General features: G+C 41.4%; 1 protein-coding gene across 4 annotated transcripts in view; it reads right to left on the bottom strand.

Moving 5' to 3' along the window:
- The window catches only part of SNX29 (sorting nexin 29), a 459,980-nt gene that overhangs the window by 419,123 nt on the left and 16,140 nt on the right, over nucleotides 1-24,717 (bottom strand). For all 4 annotated transcript variants that reach the window (XM_077828715.1, XM_077828713.1, XM_077828712.1 and 1 more), the window contains 4 exons: nucleotides 23,883-23,947; nucleotides 22,352-22,404; nucleotides 17,255-17,379; nucleotides 7,764-7,944 (listed from right to left, as the gene is read on the bottom strand). In XM_077828715.1, coding sequence (XP_077684841.1) covers nucleotides 7,764-7,944; nucleotides 17,255-17,379; nucleotides 22,352-22,404; nucleotides 23,883-23,947 — 424 coding nt within the window. The remainder of the gene's footprint in view (nucleotides 1-7,763; nucleotides 7,945-17,254; nucleotides 17,380-22,351; nucleotides 22,405-23,882; nucleotides 23,948-24,717) is intronic.

The raw sequence follows: 24,717 nt of genomic DNA, 5'->3' as shown, positions 1-24,717 counted from the left end.
ACAAATAACAAGGAGTCATTGTTGCACCTTAGAGACTAACAAATTTATTTGGGCATAAGCTTTCGTGGGCTTGATATGCCATCATGGCTCCTCCGCCATGTACATTGGCCAAACTGGACAGTCTCTACACAAAAGAATAAATGTACACAAATCTGACATCAAGAATCATAACATTCAAAAACCAATAGAACACCACTTCAATCTCCCTGGTCACTCAACAACAGACCTACAAGCTGCAATTCTTCAACAAAAAACTTCAAAAACAGACTCCAATGTGAAACTGCAGAACCGGAATTAATTGGCAAACTGGACACCATCAGATTAGGCCCGAATAAAGACTCAGAGTGGTTGGGTCATTATAAAACCTAAACCTAATTTCCCCAATACTAATTTCCCCCCTACGGTTACTCACACCTTCTTGTCAACTGTTTGAAATGAGCCACTCTCATTACACCTCGAAAGTTATTTTTCCTCCCTTGGTATCCTGGTGTCAACTGAATTGTCTCGTTAGACTAACCTCACACTTTGTAAGGCAATTCACATCTTTTCATGTATTTATACCTGCTCCTGTATTTTCCACTCCATGCATCTGATGAAGTGGGTTCTAGCCCACGAAAGCCTATGCCCAGAGAAATTTCTTAGTCTCTAAGATGTCCCAAGGACTCCTCGTTGTTTTTGCTAATACAAACTAACACGGCTACCACTCTGAAACTAGAAACAAATAGTTAAACAGATATATCAGATCAGACTTTTGATCTTCATCAGAAAAGAAGGTTCCCATCCCACCGCCCACTATTTACCTCTTCCTGTTCATTTCCTTATGAAGTCTCCACAAGCTTTTCATTAGCATTTGACTCAGTATGCTAACAGACATCTGTTGCAAGACACACAATACACAGTGGTCCACCAGGGGGAGACGTTTTTCCCCACCTTCTGTTTGGAGAAGTTTCTCTCAAAGCATGCTACCTTTGAGTTATCCGCCTTTAACTATAAGGCTAGAGAACATAACTTTCAGCATATTTACACATAACTCTTTGCATATTTTCCATATATACATCTCACAATGATTATGACCACTGTGACACAGTCTGTCACTAAAGACCTTGAATGTCATTCTTTCGGTGAATCCAGGGTATCCATGTACCCCAGGCCCTCTCCCAGTTGGCATCAAGAAGTCCTTGGGTCACACTATCATAACCCTGAATCTACCTCTTTCTTTATTCTGTATAGGCACTACCACTGTACAAATAACAATACTTCTCTTAGACATTTGATAAGATACCAAATAAAAAACTTGAAGGTTAAGTAAAAAACTGAAGGCGTTTGTGAAAGATTTGAGATGTGGAATGTTAACTAGCTAGCAGGAAGGCTAGAGGAAGTCAGAGCAGATGGAAGGAAGTCTTTCTCTATGGAGTCGAAAAGTGGGTCCCCCACAGCTTACTGCTCGGAATGATCTTGCTTGCTACACCCATAAAGTGATTTAGAAAGGGGAGCAAACTGCTTGATATTAAAAGGAAATCTTTCTATTGAATTCAACAGGAGTAGGATAAGGCCCAAAAATCTATGGATGACAGCCATTGGAAGGATAACAGATATTGCTGAGAATCTTCAGCTACAGGAGGTTCTAAGCAGGTTGGAGAAAAGCACAAAAGTATGTCATATAGAACTGAATGTGATTAAATGTAAAATCAATAACGTTACACAATTCCATAGTGCCTTTCATCTGACGATTACAAAGTGCACGTTAAATTATTCCTTAACACTTCTATAGCACACTAGACCCTTTTTACAAATAAGTTGAGACATAGTGATTAAATGGCTTCCTTTAAGTCTGACAGAGCCCTGAATCCTGAGTCCAAAATCATAAAAACGTAACAGCCGTACTCGATCAAACCAATGGTCCATGTAGCCCAGTCTCCTGTCTTCTGACAGTGGCCAATGTCAGGTGCTTCAGAGGGAATGAAAGGAACAGGCAATCATCTAGTAATCATCCCCTGTGGCCCAGTTCCAGCTTCTGGCAAACAGAGGCTAGGGACACCATCCCTGCCCACCCTGGCTAATAGTCATTGATGGACCTATTCTCCATGAACTTATCTAGTTCTTTTTTTAACCCTGCTATGATCTTGGCCTTCCTAACATTCTCTGACAAAGAGTTTCACAAGTTGTGTTGTGTGAAGAAATACTTCCTTTTGTTTTTAACCTGCTGCCTATTAATTTTATTTGGTAACCCCTATTTCTTGTGTTATGAGAGAGAATAAATAACAACACTTCCTTATTTACTTTCTCCACACCAGTCCTGATTTTATAGACCTCTATCCTATCCTCCCCATAGTCATATCTTTTCCAAGATGAATAGTCCCAATCTGATTAATTTCTCCACATATGGAAGCTGTTCCATACCCATAATCATTTTTATTTCCCTTTTCTGTACTTTTTCCAATTCCAAAATATCTTTTTTGAGATGGGGTGACCAGGTGTGCACGCAATATGCAAGTGTACAATGAATCTATACAGAGGCCATATATCATATCATCTGTCCCTTTCCTAGTGATTCACAACATTCTGTTAGTTTTTTTCACTGAAGCTTCACATTGAGTGCATGTTTTCAGAAAACTATCCACAATGACTGCAAGATCTCTTTCTTGAATAGTAACAATTAATTTAGACCCCATCATTTTATATGTATAGTTGGGATTATGCCTTCCATTGTCCATTATTTCCTATCCTCAGCACTAGCCACTGAAATTTTTAGAATGCTTTGGATCACAGACTATAAAATAAATTGTATAGTATACAGTTGGCTACAAAAAATTTAAAACAGCAGTTAGAAGTGTGATACTAAGGCCTAGTCTACACTACGAGTTTATGTCTGATTTAGCAGCATTAAATCCGAATTAACCCTGCACCCGTCCACACAACGAAGCCATTTTTTCAACATAAAGGGCTCTTAAAACCGATTTCTGTACTCCTCCCCAACGAGGGGATTAGCGCTGAAATTGACATCGCTCTTTCGAATTAGGGTTAGTGTGGACACAATTCAAAAGGTATTGGGATCCGGAAGCTATCCCACAGTGCACCATTGTGACCGCTCTGAACAGCGCTCTGAACTCGGATGCACTGGCCAGGTGTACAGGAAAAGTCCCGGGAACTTTTGAATCTCATTTCCTGTTTGGCCAGGTGAGCTCATCAGCACAGGTGACCATGCAGTCCCAGAATCAAAAAAGAGCTCCAGCATGGACCGAACGGGAGGTACTGGATCTGGTCGCTGTATGGGGAGGGGAATCCGTGCTATCAAAACTACATTCCAAAAGACGAAATGCCAAAACATTTCAAAAAATCTCAGAGGCCCTGAAGGACACAGGCTACATCAGGCACGCAACACAGAGCCGTGTGAAACTTAAGGAGCTCAGACAAGCGTACCAGAAAACCAAAGAATCAAACTGACGCTCCAGGACTGAGCCCCAGACATGCCGCTTCTACGCTGAGCTGCATGCAATTCTAGGGGGGGCCACCACCACTACCCCACTCCATCCGTGGACTCTGATGATGGGGTACTCTCCGCCATGGCTGAGGATTCTGCAGAGGGGGAAAATGAGGAGGAGGAGGTTGTGGAGAGCACAAAGCACACCGTTCTCCCCTACAGCCAGGATCTTTTTTTATCACCCTGACTGAAATACCCTCCCAACCCAACGAAGCCGGAGAAGAGACGTCTGGTGAGTGTACCTTTTTAAATATAATACATGTTATAAAAGCAAGCGTTTTTTAATGATTAAGTAGCCCCGAGGACTTGGGATGCATTCGTGGCCAGTACTGCTACTGGAAAAGTCTGTTAACATGTCTGGGGATGGAGCGGAAATCCTCCAGGAACATCTCCATGAAGCTCTCCCGGAGGTACTCTAAAAGCCTTTGCAGAAAGTTTCTGGGGAGAGCAGCCTTATTCCGTCCTCCATGGTAGGACACTTTACCACGCCATGCTAGTAGCAAGTAATCTGCATGACACAGCCTGGTAGCGTATGGTCCCGGTGTTTGCTGGCATTCAAGCAACATCCGTTCTTTATCTCTCTGTGTTATCCTCAGGAGAGTGATATCGTTCATGGTAACCTGCTTGAAACAGGGGAATTTAATTAAGGGGACATTCAGAGGTGCCCGTTCCTACTGGGCTGTTTGTCTGTGGCTGAAAAGAAATCCTCCCCGCAGTTAGCCACGCAGGGGAGCAGGGCGGGGAGGGGTGGGCATTGGCGCTGAGCTGTGCCTGTGGCTGAAAAGAAATCCTCCCCGCAGTTAGCCATGCGGGAGGGCGGGGCGGGGAGGGGAGAGGAGAGGTGGGGCATTGGCACTGAGCTGTTCGCGTTTGGCTAGCAGTGATCTTCCCTGATACCAGCCAGGCGGTGGGGGGAGGGGGAAAGCGATCATCCCAGAGAATCAGATGGGGGGAGGGGGTTAGTTTGGTTTTTGCTGCTGCACGTTAACAGGAAAACCGCAGCACTAAATGGCCAACTAAACAGGCTTTGCTTGGTATGGGAAAGGAGGGGGCTGCTGTTATGAAGGTTGCAGAAGCCGAAAGACTATGGCTTACCATGGCCGCCTGCAAGCCGAATTCTGTTGCCCGGCCCTGCGTGTGTGATCTCTAACACCAAAGCCGCAGGCACTCAGTATAAGATGCAAAATGCGACCTTGTACCAAAATCACATGTGCTATGCAATGTGAATAGTGTTCACCGTGAAAGAGTCTAGCCATTGTTCTGTAAAATGTATCTTATTAAATACTTCACTCCCTTTTTTTCCCTCCAGCAGCTGCAGATGTTTCAAGCATCCCTCCTCTGTCCCAAAGGCTATCTCAGATAAGGCGGTGAAAAAAACGCACGCGCGCTGACATGTTCTCTGAGCTCATGCAGTCGTCCGGCACTGACAGAGCTGTGTGGAGGGACACAATAGCAGAGTACAGGACAGTGGCCGATGAACATGAGGAGAGGTGGAGGCAGGAAGATCAGAGGAGGCATGGGGAAACCCTGGGGCTGCTGCGGGATCAAACGGACATGCTCCGGCATCTGGTGGAGGTTCATGAACGGCAGCAGGATCACAGACCACCACTGCAGCCCCTACTTAACTGCCCTCCGTCCTCCCCAAGTTCCATACCCTCCTCTCCCAGACGCAAGAATGCGGGGGCGGGCGGGGAGCCTACGGGCACCCAACCACCCCACCCCAGTGGACTGCCCAAGCAACAGAAGGCTGGCTTTCAGCAAGTTTTAAAGCGGCCTTTTCCTTCCCTGCTCCCCTAACTCAGAAGGTAGCCCGGGTGGGGTATCTCCCTATTTTTATAATCAATTAATAAAGAATACATGTTTTTTAAATGATAGTGACTTTATTTCCTTTGCAAGCAAGCTGTGATCAAAGCGGGGAGGGCGGGTGACTTACAGGGAATTTAGAGGCAACCAAGGGGGCGGGTTTTCATCAAGGAGGAGCACACAACAAGCAACAATAACAAATGGAATACTGGTTTCGCTGAGGTCTGAGAGAGTCTGTAAACTGTGCCAGCGACCCTTTAAACGTCCAAATGCACACTCTACCACCATTCTGCACTTGCTCAGCCTATAGTTGAACAGCTCCTGACTACTGTCCAGGCTGCCTGTGTACGGCTTCATGAGCCAGGGCGTTAACGGGTAGGCTGGGTCCCCAAGGATAACTATTGGCATTTCAACATCCCCAACAGTTATTTTCTGGTCTGGGAAGTAAATCCCTTCCTGCAGCCGTTTAAACAGACCAAAGTTCCTGAAGACGCGAGTGTCATGAACCTTTCCCAGCCATCCCACGTTGATGTTGGTGAAACGACCCTTGTGATCCACCAGTGCTTGCTGCACCATTGAAAAGTACCCCTTGCAGTTTATGTACTGGCTGCTCTGGTGGTCCGGTCCCAAGATAGGGATATGCGTTCGGTCTATAGCCGCACCACACTTAGGGAATCCCACTGCAGCAAAGCCATCCACTATGACCTGCACATTTCCAAGAGTCACTACCTTTGATAGCAGCAGCTCAGTGATTGCGTTGGCTACTTGCATTACAGCAACCCCCACAGTAGATTTGCCCACTCCAAATTGATTCCCGACTGACCGGTAGCTGTCTGGCGTTGCAAGCTTCCACAGGGCTATCGCCACTCGCTTGTGAACTGTGAGGGCTGCCATCATCTTGGTATTCTTGCACTTCAGGGCATGGGAAAGCAAGTCACAAAGTTCCATGAAAGTGCCCTTATGCATGCAAAAGTTTCAGAGCCACTGGGAATCATCCCAGACCTGCAACACTATGAGGTCCCACCACTCTGTGCTTGTTTCCTGGGCCCAGAATAGGCTTTCCATGGCATGAGCCTGCCCCATTAACACCATGATCTCCAAATTGCGGGGGAACCCGGTTTTAGAGAAAGGTGCGTTCATGTCCTCATCACCATGCTTCCATCACCTCCTTGCCTGGTTTTTCAGGTGCTGGTTCTGCATACACTGCACAATAATGCGCGAGGTGTTTACAATGATCATAACTGCTGTGGTGAGCTGAACAGGCTCCACGCTTGCTGTTCTATGGCGTCTGCTCCTGCTCAGGCAAACCAAGGAAAAGGGCGCGAAACGATTGTTTGCCGTTGCTCTGGCGGAGGGAGGGGCGACCGACAATATGGTTTACAGGGTTGGCTTACAGGGAATTAAAATCAACAAAGGGGGTGGCTTTGCGAGAAACAGAATGGCCCCCTCAAGGATAGAACTCAAAACTGGGTTTAGCAGGCCGCTGATTTCACGGAGGGCTGGAGGGAGGAGAAAATGAATACAAAACAAATCTGGTCTATTTCTTGTTTTGATCCACTTCATCTATCTTTATACATCATGCTGGCAGCAGACTGTGCAGTATGAGCACTAGCCGTTGTCATCACCTGGGTGCTCGGCAGAAGACAGTGCAGTATGACTGCTGGCCATCGTCTTCTGCTGGCTTCAGATTAAAAGACAGTGCACTAGGACTGCCAGTAGGACTGAATTGCCATGAGACGAAACTTAAAAGGGAAATGACCTGGCTGAGTCACTCCCATGTTTGCCCAGGTGCCACTGACCTCATCGAGGTCGGTTAAAAGAACACCCTGGACTACGTCAACAACGGCTACCAGTCATACTGCACTGTCTGCTGCCAAAAGGCAATAAACTGCTGCTGTGTAGCAATGCAGTAACACGTCTGCCAGCACCCAGAAGACATACGGCGACGGTGAGCTGAGCGGGCTCCATGCTTGCCGTAGTATGGCGTCTGCACACGTAACTCAAGAAACAAGGCACAAAACGATTGTCTGCCCTTGCTTTCACGGAGGGAGGGAGGGAAGGGGGGCCTGATGATATGTACCCAGAACCACCCGTGACAATGTTTTAGCCCCATCAGGCATTGGGATTTCTACCCAGAATTCAAATGGGCAGCGGAGACTGCGGGAACTGTGGGATAGCTACCCACAGTGCAACGCTCCGGAAGTCGACGGTTGCCTCGGTACTGTGGACACACTCTGCCGACTACGTGCACTTAGAACATTTGTGTGGAGGGAGACACAATCAACTGTATAAAAATGTTTTCTACAAAACCAACTTCTATAAATTCGACCTAATTTCATAGTGTAGACAAGGCCTAAGTGGTTTAACTAAAATAAAATGGACTACTTCATCTACTACTAGTTTCAGACATTTTTAAATGCCAGTGCTTAGTCTGCAATTGCATGTATTCCTCCATTATTAAGTCATTAAATACAGTTACCTAAGTCGATTTTTATCTGCAAGCAGCATATGGACATATCTTTCCAGAGAATGTTCATTTAATGCACAGCGTAGCCAGGCACGGCCTCTGCCAATATCTGTGGTAATAGTCCTCAGAGAGTAGAAGCGCTGTAGTTCATGTTTATTCAGAACTTCTCTTACGTAGTACCAAAACACTGGCTCTGCAAGATATATTAAGATACAAAAACACACTTAACTCATATGTCTGGTCTATTTTCCTCTCTCCCTATCACAAAGTCATTAAAGAGAATACATGTATATCATTTCTATTCTTACCTCCACATTTTTATGCCAGTTTTTTCAAATATCATTCTAAAGCCAATATAATTACTATTTCATACTTAAGCGCACACAATAAACGGTTTCCTATCTATAGGACATGCTATTTTACTAAAACAATACAATTACCTGCTTATGACCTTGAACATAGATGAATCATTTCCCAGCTTGTTGTAACCCTTCAGTTTAGTAGCTTGGTTACTTCTACAGAATTTCTCTGAAGCTATTCACTGTAGATATTTGTGATAAGAATTATCCTTGCAGGATTCCACCTTCACTACTAAATCTAACACTAACACTAACACACACACAAAAAAGGTCATCCAAATTTACCATTTCATTTATAACAGCAAGGCCAAAATTTCATTTGGGGATGCATACTGCTATCATTTTTAAAAACACACCTATGCTCCAGGATTGATAAATTTGTAACTGGTGTAAGATAACTTAAGTTTGCTGGCAACAAATTCTGCTTATTATTAAAAACCTCCCATCAAATTACCGTATTGCAGTTAACTACCATTCTACTCTATATAGGTTCTTATACCGTGCTCAGCACTGACATCTGACCATTTTCCAGTAGTGCATTAAGCAATATGATTAACACTTGTCCTGTATTTGTTCTCTCATCCTCTCCCTAAGGGAGAAGTGGAGTGGGGGGGGTTGTTTTTGTGGAGTGGGGGACCAAGAGGGGGTAGAATTTGGTTTGTTTTTTTAAATATGCATGTTGCTATATGTTTATGCTAGAGAAGACAAGGTAAAATAAATGTGCCTTGTACTTGATGTGGAAGGTGGTGCAGATTGTGATGGTCATTACTTCCTGGAGGAGTTAATCCCACAGTCCTGAACTGGCCCCCAAGAAAGTTCTGAATTAGAGGTAATGACAATACACATGTCAATAACAGCACACATGCGTACAATAAAACACTTTTATCTCACCACATTTTTCAATTAAACTCAAGATGATCTCGGGATACTTTTATGCCAGGTCACATCCCCCCACTTCACTGGGAAGAAAGGATCAGCCATCTATTAGCTTATTCCTTGCCATTAAAACAATATTTTTAACAAGTTACACGCAGTTTGACAATTACTATTGACCATCAATATTGCATGAAATATATATATTGCTCAAAAACAAACTATACAGCAATATTAGCATTAGAGTTTTGTGAGGACACCAAATGATCACAATTACAGAAGACTGAGAAAGTTCTAAAGGACCTAATAAAGCCAGATAATTGGCAACATAAAAACAGATTAAATTCAAGGCAGGTCAGTGCAAAGAAATGCATGTGGGATAGAACAATTTGAACTACTCCTACACTTTGCTGTTAATTTAGAAGCCATCAACCACACAGGAGAGAGACACAGGCACCCTTGTTGACAGCTCAATGAAAACCTCTGCTCAATGTAAAATGGTAGTCAAAAACCAAATAAGATTTAGGTTTTTATTAAGAAAAGGATAGTGAAACCTCATACTGCCATTACATAAATTGACGGTAAACCCTCACCTTGAGCACTGTGCTCAGTTCTGGCCATCCCATCTCTCAAAGGATACGACAGAAATATAGAAGGTTCAAAGAAAGGCAACAAAAAACCAGAGAAGGCATACAATCTTTTCTCATGTTGGAATTTTTTGAACACCTCAATCCTATCACATCTTATTTCTCTTCTCTAAATTAAATAAGCTTGGTTGTTTAATGCAATTAATATTATAAGAAAGGTCAGGCAGGCAGTCCTAGTTTCTCCCTGCTAATATAAAAACTTTGCAGATGTTCACGCTTTTGAATAGAGGTTGCATGCTGAGAGGTACAGTTATTGTTGGAGCTGTAGGTGGGGTTAACTGCTTTTTTAGGTTTATTTCCTTCTAATCTGTTAAAAGGAACCTAAAGTATTAAATTGGCACCTTTTTAATATATTTTTAGAAACCTAAATACAGGAATGAATAAAAATAGAACCATATAACCTTGTGCAACTCAGTACCACAAGATATTATTGAAAAAAATTAGGGGAAAAAATTGAAGTGTGAACAAGGAAATCGGCAGTTCCGTTAAATGATATGAAAACTTGTAAGAGATAGGAAACCTCACGCTTCAGAGACCTATCAACCACATATCCCTGGGGTTATAAAGAAACTTCCCCCATGGGCATGTTTATCACAAACATTTCTATTTGGGGGGTTTGTACATTGCTGTGAAACATAGAATACTGGACAAGATGGACCACTGGTTTGATCCAGTATGGCAATTCCCACTGTCCCATGTTCCTTTACACACGGATCCTACACATGGACTAAATTTAACAATTAAAATGGAACTACTCACATGTGCAAAATTAAACATGTGCTTACCATGAATTAGGGCCTTATACAATAAACTAACATGGAAAAGATAAAGAGGTCCACACTATATGTGTGGAAGCTTTATTACTATTTCTGTAGCTCTGGTCTGGCTTGCATTTATTTGGATCTCTCCATTTCAAAACAGTTTAACTGGCATATCTAAGAAAAGAAAAGATTCCTTAAAATAAAATACATCAGTAGCAAAACTACCACGATTTATTTCTTTTATGAAGAGAGTCTCTTATGATTGTTTATGAAAACATGCATTAATTTGTGTTTCAGTAAGACAGAAAAACTGAAGGAGGAAGTGAAAATGTTACTGGAATGGAAAAACTAGTGGATTTCCCCTTCTGCTCAAAGCTAACACTCCCACTGTTTCCTGGCACTCTGCTTACTGACAGCAATCAAGGCTTTCTGAAAAGGATGGAATTTGGGGCATCAACAGTTAATATTCAAAATTTATCTAATATAAATTAAATACTAGCACTACATACTGCTGTCTGGTATGAACTTAATGATATAAGGTGGGATTTTCAAAAGCACTAAGTCACTGATTAATTGGGAGCAGACACAGAGAGCTTTTGAAAAATCCCACCTCTCAGGTTTACAATACGTACTATTTCCCAGTCTGACAATCGCATACAAAAATAATAATCAGGAAGATGATCTACTCTGCATTCAGTGTATCCTGCATAATGTGAGGCAAAATACTGATATTATACAAGTTACTCAAATATTCACCCAATTTACACAAAATAAAGTTTACATAAATTATACATTCAGTTTTGCTCTATTTGTTTATAGGTTCAATAAAGCTCCCATATATTATACATTACTCAACTGTGTATTACAAGGTTATAATGCCATCCTGAAGTGCTTTATTGGGCAAGGATAAACTAATTTTGAAGTCTGGTTTCAGAAAGTAGAAACCTATGGCTTTTTGACTGGGAGAAGGGGAAAAGCCCAAAGTTCACAACTTAGGCATTGTAACTATCTTGTACTTAAATATTTGCCTTGTAATTAGTTGGAACATGTTTGTAAAAAATGTATAGCATTTTTCACATTAAGTGGCATTGTACAATATTTTGACATTGCCTTTTCTGTGCTATCTGAACAGATTTTTTTAATTTCTTATTTATTCACAACCAAGCAGGTGCAAAATTTTGCTGTTTTTAATTGATCATTTGATTAGATACTAATATTTGAATTCCTCTCCCCCCCACTGATATAAGTTAATCATTCTTTTTATAAACATATACAGAAAATGATGATGGTTATCACAGAAGTTTTCTGCATTATGAATCACAAGACACAGTAGGGAGGGTAATCACTGCCAATAATAAAATAAGATGGCATGCTGTAAAGAAGAAAAAATGTTTAAGAATATAAGAATGGCACTCTTGAGGGAATCCTGCAATGAAAAATTAAAAATTCTGCACGCAATATTTTAAAATTCTGCAAAATAATGCATATTTTATTTGTCAAAATAACACTATATAATTGCACAAGTTTCAATTATTTTGGTAATTTATTTCAAAATACCTGTCAGCAACTGTGTCTGTAACAATAAAGATAACAAAAATTCCCCCAGGAGTAGAGAGTTAAAGAAACCCCTATGACAACACAGTTCCTGTTTCTCTGCCCCCTCCCACCCAGAGCCAAGCCGGGGGTACCAGACACCCATACCTTCCCCCCACAGAGCTCAGCCGTGGGGCATCCCTCAGCCCAGACATCCACAACCCCAAAGCCCAACTGCGGGCACCCACGCACCCAAAGACCCGCAATCTCCCCCTCCTCAGAGCCCAGTTGTAGGTCACCCCCAAACCTCCTCCCCACAGTGCCCAGAGATCCAGAGGGAGAAACTGCCTAATGCTGGGTCACAGGCTTGTACTGAGATTCCTGAACACCACCTCCTTCCTTCAGAGTGTGGTGGGAACTGTAGCTGCTGGGAACCCTCCAGCTCTTCCTCCCTCTCCCCCGGTAGTGCCTTCCATTTGAAAGCTAGAAAGCTGGGCTCTGCTGGATCCAGCAACCCCTAGTGGCAGCCAGCAGGGAAAAAGATGCAAAAAAATTGCAGTGCCAATTCTGCAGGGAAAAAGAAATTCTGCGCAGAACAGTAATTCTGTGCAAATTCTGCATTGCGCAGTGGCGCAGAATTCCCTCAGAAGTAGAATGGCCATACTGGGTCAGACCAATGGTCCATCTAGCCCAGTATCCTCTCTTCCGACAGTGGCAAATGCCAGGTGCTTCAGAGGGAATAGGCAATCATTGAGTGATCCATCCCCAGTGATCCACTCCCAGCCTCTGGCAGTCAGAGGCTAGGGACATCCACAGCATGGGGTTACATTCCTGACCATCCTGGCTAATAGCCATTGATGGACCTATCCTCCATTAACTTATCGAGTTCTTTTTTTAACCAAATTATAGTTTTGGTCTTCACAACATATCCTGGCAATGAGTTCCACAAGCTGACTGTGCGCTGTGTGAAGAAGTACTTCCTTTTGTTTTCAACCAGCTGCCTACTAATTTCATTGGGTGACCCTTGGTTTTTGTGTTATGTGAAATGATAAACAACACTTCGTTAGTCACTTTCTCCACATCATTCATGGTTTACAGGCATAAGTTGTTTGTATTTTCAAGTTATAGTCCCTAGGTCTGTCACTGGCTCTTCAAATGATTTTAAGAAAGCCACTCAACTTCTCTGCCATGGTTTACCATCTATAAAATAGATTATGCAGCTTTCAAGAATGGGTCCCTGGGTTATGATTTATTAGTATAATCCTGGGGCAGCCGAGGTAATGGAACAATCTATACCAGTATATTATACCTGAACGACATAGGGGGAAATGATGCAACAAAGAAAGGTAAAACACACAGGCACAATAGTACCACTAACAAGGGGCAAGAGCAGAAGAGTTCTAATGAGCAGGGAGAAGAGAGAAACAGTCACCTAACCTCTGCTTCTGTTAAGACCATTCTGTTAACAGAAGTGTAATGGGGGTACAGGAAAGAGGAGGAATTCTCTCCAAATATTTTCAATCTTCTCAAAATACTCTTCTACCCATTTTTCAAACAAACCCTGCAGGGAGTGCAGACCCTTTATGCTAAAGGACTCTAACAGATACCAGAATGAAGTCCTGTATTGTTATTTCAATCCAAGAGAACACAAGAATAAAGGAACATCAAACTAGAGATAGAGTTGCGACACTACTGAGGAAGAAGGGACCTGTAACAATTGCACATGCCTTTCAGGACTACATATTGCTACAGCCATGAAAACCACATTCACTCTCAAAGAGTAAAAATGTTTTTTCAGAATCTTGCTTACAAAAAACAAAGATATAATATTTTATATGAATTTTTAAGTACCACAGGATTTTTAAAGATCCACTCAAAAAGGCTGCTCTTTTTCAAAGCGTATCTTTGGTAAAATACTCAGTTTGTAGTTAATATGAATAAAAATAAAACAGAATATTAAAATATCAGCACTGATATAAAAAGCAGCATTGTAGATGATTTATAGCCATTCTGGATCACATTTTGTCATAAAATTTGCGTCCATTAAGTTCAGCTGAGTTGTCTAACTTTTTTACTGCCAAAGATTGCTGCTATAGCCACATTTATGCAGCAGAAATGTAGCATTCAGACATATTAATCACAGCGTTCATCTATTCCTTTGTGTTATTGCCACCCTGAATACAAACCAGGTCAGAATCATTTTCCTGGAAGTAGTAACAGTATTAAATTACATTTGTACCTGTTTTGGAGATGCACAATCATTCAGAAAATTAAGTTTACTTGCAAATAGTCACAGACATATTGATAATATGTTCTCTTCAGTAACTATTCGGTGTTGTTAAATTTGCCTGCTGTACCACATCCACGTTCTCACTCTTGACTGAGCTTCCACATGTTACTCATTATTATGGTTTTCTGTGCAGCCAAAAAAAGATAGATACTTTCCCTCCTCTCCTCTAAGTAGAAAAAGAATCTCATATTACTGACAGGCAGCCAAGTAAAACGCTTTTTTTTTTTTTTTTTTTTAAAAAAACGGTTATATGAGCACACGGAAGCTTGGGAACAATTTAGCTGACCTAGGTAATGTGGATGGATATCTCAGAATTTTAAGATTAAGAAAGTTCAAAGATGGACCAAGGAACCTCACAAGCTTCTGACTTTACCACCAACCATGCACTGAGCACTGGAGCATAATAGTTAGAACCCTACTAAATTCATGGTCCACTTTGCTCAATGTCACAGTCATAGGATTTTAAACATCATAAATTTCATGATTTCAGCCATTTAAACCTGAAATTTCACGGTGCTGTAATTGTAGGGGTCCTGACCCAAAAAGGAGTTGTAAGGGGGGGAGATGTCACAAGGCTATTCTATGGGAGGTTGCAGTACTGCTATCCTTTCTTCTGTGCTGCTGCTGCTGGAGGTGCTGCCTTCAAAGCTGAGCAGCTGGAGAGTGGAGGCTGCTGGTCAGGAGCTCAGCTCTGAAGGCAGTGCCGTTCCAGCAGCAGCGCAGAAGTAAGGGTGGCATCGTATGGTATTCCCACCCTTATTTCTGCGCTGCTGCTGGTGGGGAGCTGCTTTCAGAGCTGGCCACCCAGCCAACAGCCGTTGCTCTCCAGCTGCGCAGTTCTGAAGTCAGCGCAGAAAGATGGCAATACCGTGTCCTCCCCCCCACACCCAATAACCTTGTGATCCCCCCGCACCTCTCTTTTGGGTCAGGACTCCCAGTTTGAGAGACGCTGGTCTCCCCAGTGAAATTTATACAGTATAGGGTAAAAGCCCACAAAAGACCAGATTTCATGGTCCGTGATGCGTTTTTCATGGCCGCAAATTTGGTAGGGCCCCAATAATAGTGAGGAATATAGGAATGCATTTAAATGGCAAAGTATTGAGATCACCAGGAGCAGTAATAGGTAACGGTAGAATACAAGATCTTGGATTAGGAGAGGGCAGAACAGCTGCTGAACAAATGGATGAGACTGTAAATTGGAGGCTGGGGAGGCTATCCACTGAAGAAACTACCAATGACCAACAAGAACAAAAACCGCATTAACTAAACGATGAGAAAAAAATAAGATTAAACTACAAGTTCTTATTGCAGTTAACTGTATTTGTAATATGCCACATAACAGTACTATGGAAACTGTAGGTGGAGGTCACAGTAAGTATAATAAATTCCACCATATAGAAGGATTAAATGTCAAAGTATATTATTTTAACATTTGTTACAGTTGAGTGATTTTCAGAAGCCTGAAGATTATGGTCCCTTATAATTAAGGCTACGTTTTAGTCACAGGTATTTTTAGTAAAAGTCACGGACAGTAAACAAAAATTCCCGCCGTGACGTATCCATGACTTCTACTGTATACCCCTGACTAAAACTTGGGTACTCTGGGGCAGGGGGAGGCCCAGGGAAGCTACGCAGGTGTTCTGGAGCAGGGATACGTGGCCCAGGACCCCAGCTGCTGCTGGGAGAGGCTGATGGGCTCCCTACTGGGCTCTGCACGGCTCCCAGAAGCGGCTGTCTCTGCAGCCCCTAGACAGAGGCGTGAACGGGGGGGGGAGGGGCGGCTCCACACGCTGCCCCCGCCCTGAGCACCCGCTCTGCAGCTCCCATTGGCTGGGAACCACGGCCAATGGGAGCTGCGGGGACGGTGCCTATAGGCGGAGGCATTGCGCAGAGCGGTCTGGCCGTGCATCCACCTAGGAACATGTTGCAGCTTCCGGGGAGCTCCCCCAACGTAAGCACCAGCCAGAGCCCTCACCCTGTCCCACACGGCAACTCCATGCTGGTGGATGCTGTGGCCCGAGATTGCCCCAGCAGCAGTCAGTGCAGCTGGCCCAGGGGCTGCCCGAACTGCTCAGGTGGCCCCCGGGCTAATCACACTGGCCCCTGCAGAACTCACGGAGGTCCCGGAAAGTCACAGAATCTGTGACTTCCATGACAGACTCGCAGCCTTAGTTATAATACCTTAAAACTGTTATCTCTTAGATGAGGAAGGGAAGGTCACTGGAGGCCAAGCAAAGGAGACATCATGAAGCTGAACTTTTTAAACACAAAGTGTGGATAAATAAACATGGGGGAGTGAAGAGAAGAGGAGCAGAAAGGAAACACAGCCCAACACAAAAGCAAAGTGTTCACTAAAAAAAGAAAGTATTTTGACCACAAAAATAAAAAACGGTAGATAAAACTCTACCCAATACAAGCAGCATAAGTTTTGCTTTTAAAATTCCTATCAAGACTTACTATCTCATGCCCACTGCCATAAATTTTGAAAATTAAAAACAGAATAAAATAGGGTTAATAATGGAACAATACCATTACAAAAGCAACATTACAATTATATAATGTTTAGCAATATCAACTGTTACCAAATAGAAGTGCCTTGGAAAGTTCTTATCATAGAATTGTATGGATTGAGGACTCCTGAAAGTAGCATAAGAAATTTTGGGCTAAAACTGCTGTGAAAATGAAACTAAACTGTGAAAAAAAAAGTCAGAGAGTTTATACTGCTATTTACAATCACTTTAAGAAAATAAATTCCAGCATATACTAAACTAGCATTAACAGCATCTTGGATTTTTAAACCCATTTTTAGATATTCAAATATTAAACACTCTTCAACATAAATATGTACAACATACTACATAAGAGTGAATTAACAAGCATCTTTATTTTGTAATGAGAGTTCAGTTAAGTACATTAAAAATAGCTTAGAGCCTGGTTTGTTTTCTTAAACCCAAAAACGAGAGGTTACGTCGATTGCTTACACATAATAAGGATAGTATTTTGACATTTTTCAATAGGTCAGTTTGGAACAGTGCACTACCTGTTTCTGTTTTGCTGGAGAAACCTGCCGCCTGTTTGATTGCTGCTGCTGTTAATGCTAATCCTCGGCTCCTCTTCAAACCATGCTGTAGTACAGCTTCAAACTGAGCACACAGGCAAGTAACTCTGCAACACAATACATGATTAATTAATTAAAGACAATCTGAAAAGAATAAATACAATCAATTATGTTTAGATTCAGTGGATTTAGACATCTGGAATAAATGCAGAATGTGCAGGTACATGCAGTTCCCTTATACATCAGACGCCAGAGGGCTTCAGCAGGGCTAAGGTTACAGGCCCCCTTGCCCAGGGCAGTAGAGCTTGGGCGGGCTCAGGCTTGGGTCCCCCCTCTGGGGGTCGTGCAGTGATTTCTGTTGTCAGAAGGGGGTCGCAGTGCATTGAAGTTTGAGAACCGCTGATTTACGGTAATCTCTTTATTATGTGAAAGCTCTATAAACCTATTCATATCCACTAGGTTACAGTAACTATACAGAGCCACAAGAAACTGCTTGTTACAAAAAGTTAACAGTCAATTTAGAAATTGATCTTTACATGTTGGAGTGTTTTTTAGATCCCATTCATTTCAGCTCCTCTGTACATAATACAATTATATTTTAAGCAGATAAAGTTCAAAATTTACAACTATTTGATGATTTGCTGGAATATGCTGACAATGTGCATATACAAGTTCTCGGCAATTTTACCTGTTTGTTAGTGACACTTTTGCTGTTTTTCAGATGTATTGTAATACATCAAATGCAAAGCTTATTTTCATTTGTGCAACTGGAACAGCGTCAAACCCACGACACATGAAAAAGCTCAATTTTGATGACAAAAAGCAAGCTGCACAAAACTTGTCAGAGTAACACGCATATACCTTCACTTATGTCTACACCTTGATAGCGGCTGAAATTTTAGATTTCAAGTTTTCTGTAATTATCTTAAAAACTTAAATTATTCAACACAATCTGCACTGCAAACCTGACTAAGAAAATGATAACATAAAAATGTATATTGATGCTCCTCAACCATTTTAGGCATTGTAAAATGAAGCAAAATCTGCCTAGAAAGTAATTTAGACTTTTTTAAAAAATTTATGTCAACCTTACTACTTGGTATTTTAGTAAATTTAACTTATTTTTTAAAATTAAGCCATAGCCACTTTACTCCTTTTCTGAATATGTCATAACAAATACACCAAAAGCTTTGTTATCTGGCATGTTGGGGGACTGGGAGGTGCCAGTAAGTCAAAAATTCCGGTTGACTAAAAGGGAGGGAGTTTGGGTGCATGAAGAAGCTTAGGGCTGGGGCGCAGGAGGGGCTGTGGGGTGTGGGCTCTGGGAGAGAGTTTGGGTATGGGAGGGGGCTCGGGGAAGGGGGGTGGAGTGCGTGAGGGGTTTTGGCGTACCAGATCTGGGCAGCGCTCACCTCGGGCAGCTCCCTGCAAGCAGCAACATGTCCGGAGAGGCACAGCCAGGTGGCTCTGCGCACTGCCTCCACCCGCAGGCACCGCCCTGCAGCTCGCATTGGCCAAGGTCAACGCTCCTAGGTGGAGGAGCGGCCAGGCAGCACTGCACGCTGCCTCCACCCGCAGGCGCCATCACCGCAGCTTCCTTTGGCCATGGTCCCCAGCCAATGGGAGCTGCAGAGTCAGTATTGGGGTGGGGTGGGGTGGGATGGGGGCAGCACATGGAGCCCCTGTGGCCGTTCCTCCACCTAGGAGCACTGACCATGGCCAATGGGAGCTGGGGGGTGGCGGCACCTACAGGTGGAGGCAGTGCCTCTCTAGACATGTCACCACTTGCGGAGAACCGCCTGAAATGCTGATTTATAGAGCTTTCCGGTTTGTTAAGTGCCGGATAAACCAACTTTTCCTGTATAGTGCTCTCACACTTCGTTTGGAAAAATAATGCATACTGAAGAATACACTGCAGGCAGCCGGGCAAGGAACAACAATCCCTCCACAAACATTTGAGAGTTGTTAAGGGACAATATCAGGACTATTAGCTTTGATGATTTTACTTCCTCTCCATCTAATCTATAAACTGGGTAGGACCAAGACAGAAAAGGGCCCACAAACACAGGAGATCAAAAGAACTCTGGCAAGTTTAAAAAGGACCACTCTCTCAAAAAGGGGGCAGAAATTATTTGGGGGAACCAGACAAACACAGGAGGCCGCAGCTGGGGATTTCCAAAGAAATTAAACCTATATATCATCAGGAGACAGTAAGTTTTTACATGAGATAGACATGCGTGTAGACGGTGTTAAAACCTTTGTTTTCTTGTCAAGCTTTGTTCCTACTGTTACATAAATAATACTTTGGTTTTAAGGAGGCAGTCTGATCACCATACAACACTGGTGACAGTAGGGTGAGTTTACCTCTGGGTTTTCCTAGACATTGCCTCTTTTTTGAGCCTCCGTCCTCTGTCTGGGCAAGCCCTGTAACCATGACAGGTTTTTACATACAGAATAACTTTGATGAGAAATACTAAGAAAACTTCTTTTGCAATACTAATAAAGTAACACATTATGGAAAAGATAGACAAGATGGAATTTTATGAACAAATATGAATAATTCAGTGTTTTGTTAAAAGATAACTGCTATTAATAGGAATTTCAAAGTTTGACCAAAAGAATCCACTTGATTCTTGCAGTTCTGAAGGCAACAGCTAACACAGAGACTCTAGTTCTGCTGACAAGGAAGAGATATCAAACAATTAAAAGCAGGTGCATGAAGCAAGAAAACTGAATAATACTGAATATTACTATGAGAAACTGAATTATGTCTCCCAAAATGAAATGGAAACATTTTTCATGCTGGAGTAATAAATTCTTATAGCAATCTATAGAAAAAGCAAAATTATATGAAAAATAATAGCCACTGGAAACTAAAAGTGTTTCAGTCATGTGTATTTTGTGTGTAGATAACAGATACTATCACCATGATGCATGTGATAAAAGAATCTATACAGAACAAACCAACAACAAAATGGCCCTTTGTTTACTGGACACTGGAGAACTGTGAACAATTAAAAAATTCAGCTATAAAAAAAGATGAAAGAACATCACTGAAATTAGTAAATCTCGTAAAATTTGCAACCCACATAAGGCCTGGGCTACACTTCAGACTTAAGGTGACATAAGGCAGCTTATGTCGACCTAACTCCGTCAGTGTCTACATTACAATGGTACTCCCGCTGATGTAAGTCACCCACTTCATCAAATTAATAAAACTCACCTCCGCGAAAGGTGTAGCACTTAGATTGATGTAGTTAGACTGATGCAGTGTCCATGTAGACTCTGCATTACTTACATTGTTTGTTGGCTGTCAGCCAGGCGCCAAGCTCACAATTGGAGCCCTCCACCCCGCAACCCCAGGGCTGACAGCCAGAGCCAGAGACAAGATTTGAAATAGCAGCAGCCAATAAACTGACCAGAATGTCTATTTCACTGCTGGTAGGCAGTCAGCCCTGTGGGCCTGGGGGCTCCAGCTGTGAAATAGACAGCTGTGAGCCCTACACTCTGACTGTCAGTTGGTGCAAGCGCACCTGATGAGAACATGCACCACTGGCAGAAGGAGGGCAGTGTGGACACCAACAGCAAATGTAATTGCTGACGTGGCTGTAGGTCAATCTAATTTCAGTCAACCTAATTTTGTAGAGTAAATAAGCCCTAAGTGTGACTTATTCTCTCCTCCAAAAATATTCTCAACCATTGAGCATAGCTCCAAATCACACTGGAAAAATATGTGATCAGATATCTCTACATGTAAAATTTTCACTTCCTGTTTAATTAAGACTTAAGCTGCCTAACCACAGCCAAATAACACGACTGAGCAAGATGACCATTCTGCCTGATTCAAGAGACATTTATGAGTAAACCATGTCATTTTTTGGCTTAGCATTAGGCTTTTTAAATCCCAAATTTCCATGCTTGTCAACATATCAATCCTAAAAGGAATACCCAAACCTCTAATTCTTGACAAATTGTTTCAGAAATAGAGCAATGTTGCAAAAAGTAGTAGTTTGGATCAGAAGTTTTTGCTCTGAATCTGGAAATAACTACTTCTATTTTAACATTACAGTTCACACTCAGGAAGACAGTCCCTGCCTCTAGAAGCTTTCACAGTAAGACAAGCAACATACAAAGGGTGGGGGAGAGATATAATATACACAATAAAAACAAGAATTAACAATTCACAGTTGCCATTTTAATTCACTTTCTATGGGGAAAAAAATCTAGGTATGCAGTGTAGTTTATAAGAAACTGGTCAATGGATGACAAACTACCTTGAAAAGGCAGCTGAGTGAATAAGGAAGAAGTAGCTGCCATTTCCACCTCTAGTCTAGGTACTTTTCTCCAAAGGCAGCTTAACTAAGTTCAAGGTTAGTTTACAGAACTGAAATGGGAGTTGGTTTAAGAATTTAGGACAGGCAGCAGTGGAGTTTAATGTACGTTCTGGATCAGAATCTTTCAACTGGTCTCTGCTGGCTTTCACTAAAAAGACAGCAGCCCTAATAATTAGTTACACTATCAACCTGTTACTCAACGCTATAACCTAGTTGACCAACGGGAACCTAAATGACAACAGAAACTAAATGACAATTTTCAATTGGCATTTCTACAATTAAGAAGAGGCAGTTTGTGGCAGGGAGAGAGGATTAGGGAGAGAATGCTTTTTGCAGCTAAAGAACATCGGGAGTAAGAAAAAAAACCTTCGGTTTTCATATGTTCATTTTTAATTGGTTAAAATAGGAAACCCATAACAGAACAGGGCTAGATTTAAGACATCTATATAAATATAAGATATATAGTCAATTTAAAACCAGAAGTATTGGGGTAACAAATAAAGTTCTTTTTTACTTATATCCAGACTTTGGAATTCAGCATTTTGCCTTAATCCTGCAAACACCTAAGAATCCCCTTTGTCTGGAATATGATTCATGTGCACCAATATGAAGAAGGCAACCAAGAGTTTCTCATATCAGCAGTTACATAAACAAGCATGTTTTGAAGTGGGCCAAATATCTTTTTATTATATAGCCTATGTAATAATGATATATAAATTTAGACATGCTCCCTAAAGCTTTTTACCTGCTATCAGAATCTGAAGCAATTTCTTTTCTTCCTCCAAATCGGATTTGACACTGTAATGAATAAGTTTAAATAACACGAGTGTTAAGAAACTGAAAATCCTTAAATGCTCTAATTTTAATTTAATTTTAATTTTTAAAAACAAACCAAAAAAAGATGTTCACTGACTCAGCATAAATAAAGTTCTGTTTTTCACCAAAGAAACATTCTGAAAATACAGACTTTAAAAGTTATTTTAAAATACTTTTAATAAGTCAAGTAACTTCTCTGTTAACTTGTCTGGAGGATCAAGAATCCAAAACCTGTTTCACTAATATGATGATGTTCTCCATTTCTAAATCCAATTACTAGTTCAGGCTTAAATCTGCACACACTTATTGCTTCCAGGAACAGTATGTACTTCAGTGAGTAGTGCTACGACTACTCACAGAGGCAAGCACTATACCCAGGATTGCACAGATACTCACAAACAATAAGAATTTTGAACTTGGGATGGGGAAGAAAAAGTGCATCATACCTGCATTGTCTCTATTTAACCTTATGGGATAAGAGAGGCAAGCAACATTTGAAAATAGAAAAAAAATCAACATATATCTGAACTCAAAGTAAATATGTTACTAATGTATACTGTTTACCACTATCTCCACCACCAGCACACAGTGCATTATCAAACCTTTCTATCTTTTAGCTGCTAAATGAAAATCTGTCATATTTGGCAACCCAGATACCAAAAGCATTGCATGTTCCTAGATTTTTTTATTAATGTAACCAACTTAGAATTTTTTTTATTCTAAACTTCCGAAAACTTCCACACATTTTTTTTAAAGTTATCAGAGATTTCTCAAAAAATTTCTGAGTTAAGCTATTAATTATTTAACTTTTTTGCATATATTTTCTTGTAACACGGTCTCAAGAGTTTTGACATTCAGTTACAGAATTAGGGCAGAATTCTCCACTGGACCACTATACACAAACATGGATCACAGAAGCAGAACTCCATACAGAACCCCAAACTTCTCTTCACATTCTACCCACAATCCTGCTACATAAGTTGATCGCAATAGTCCCTTCTAGCCTTAAAAATCTACCAAGTTCTGGGTTTATAACTTTTGAGTGAACATAACACCATGTCTACATTGGGCAGGGAGACTGCATTTTTTAACTCTGTAGATAGAATGATGTTAAAATCCTACTGTAGACAGGTAAACTGTAGTTTTAACAGCATCTTAACTGGTCAAGGTAAATCCCAGGCTCCCTGCTAGGGTTTACCTCAACTAGTAAACATGTGTTACAACTATAACTTGCCCTGTCTGCTCTGCGATTTTAATACATTAGCTAACACACCTTTTTTCCTAGAGAAGTCAAGGCCTGAGAGAACTTCTTAAGAACAGCAAGTTTCCCCCTCCATCTATTGAAGAGGGGAGGGAAGAATAATAGCAGCTCTTGACAGAAACGTCAACTCAGCATTTATATACTGCAGAAAGATTTTTAGAATTGGGGCAAACTTGTATTTATTGTTTTGATTTCTTACCTGTTTAACTGCATCCAGTAGCCGCTCTAGAAGAAATTGTCTTTTGGTGTCATTGTTCTTTGATCCTAAAATTCAACACAGCTCTATTATTTTAACAAAAATATACTAGTCCCAATTCTGGAAAACTTTCCTCACATGTACTAGTCATCTCACTGAGGTTAATGGAAGTACTTCTCTGAGTAAGAGGATGCAAGATTAGACCTTTTTGTTTTGTTTTTTTAGATACCCTTTATTTAATATGCAGAAACAATGGTAGATGATCAGTCAGTCAGTCTGATTTTAATAAGTTATTCTTTTTGTGGAATCAATAAAAATTACTCTACAGTTCTTAAAATATTAAGAACAGTATTAACATAGTCTTCTCTTGATTAATGCCAATCAGGTAAAGTTAATTAGTAAGCAAGACACTACACGTAAACATTAATGCACAGGCCACAACATTTAACTTTTTAATCTAAATAATTTCAGTATGCAGTGTCAGCTTTCACACCTTGCTTGGTTGGAAAATCTTTTATAAACATGTCTGGCTGCACATAAAGCTTGCTGTTTAATTAGGCTAAGTCACTGTGCACTGTTAATCTAGTCTTCTCTCAGGTTTTTAAAAGGACTTCCTATACTTATCTGCCACTACTCCTAATATGTCAGACGTTGAGTTATACGTAGTGTTGTTGTAGCTGTACTGGTTCCAGAATATTAGATAGACAAGGTGGGTGAGGTAATATCTTTTACTGGACCAACTTCCGTTGAGGAGAGAAAGAAGCTTTTAAGCTTACACAGACCTGAAGAAGAGCTTTGTAAGCTCAAAAGCTCATCTGGTCCAAAAGATATTACTTCA

Source organism: Eretmochelys imbricata, chromosome 10 (assembly GCF_965152235.1).
Source record: "Eretmochelys imbricata isolate rEreImb1 chromosome 10, rEreImb1.hap1, whole genome shotgun sequence".
NCBI classification, from domain to species: Eukaryota; Metazoa; Chordata; order Testudines; family Cheloniidae; genus Eretmochelys; species Eretmochelys imbricata.
Note: the sequence above shows the minus strand (reverse complement) of the source record. Positions and strands in the feature narration are given on the sequence as shown.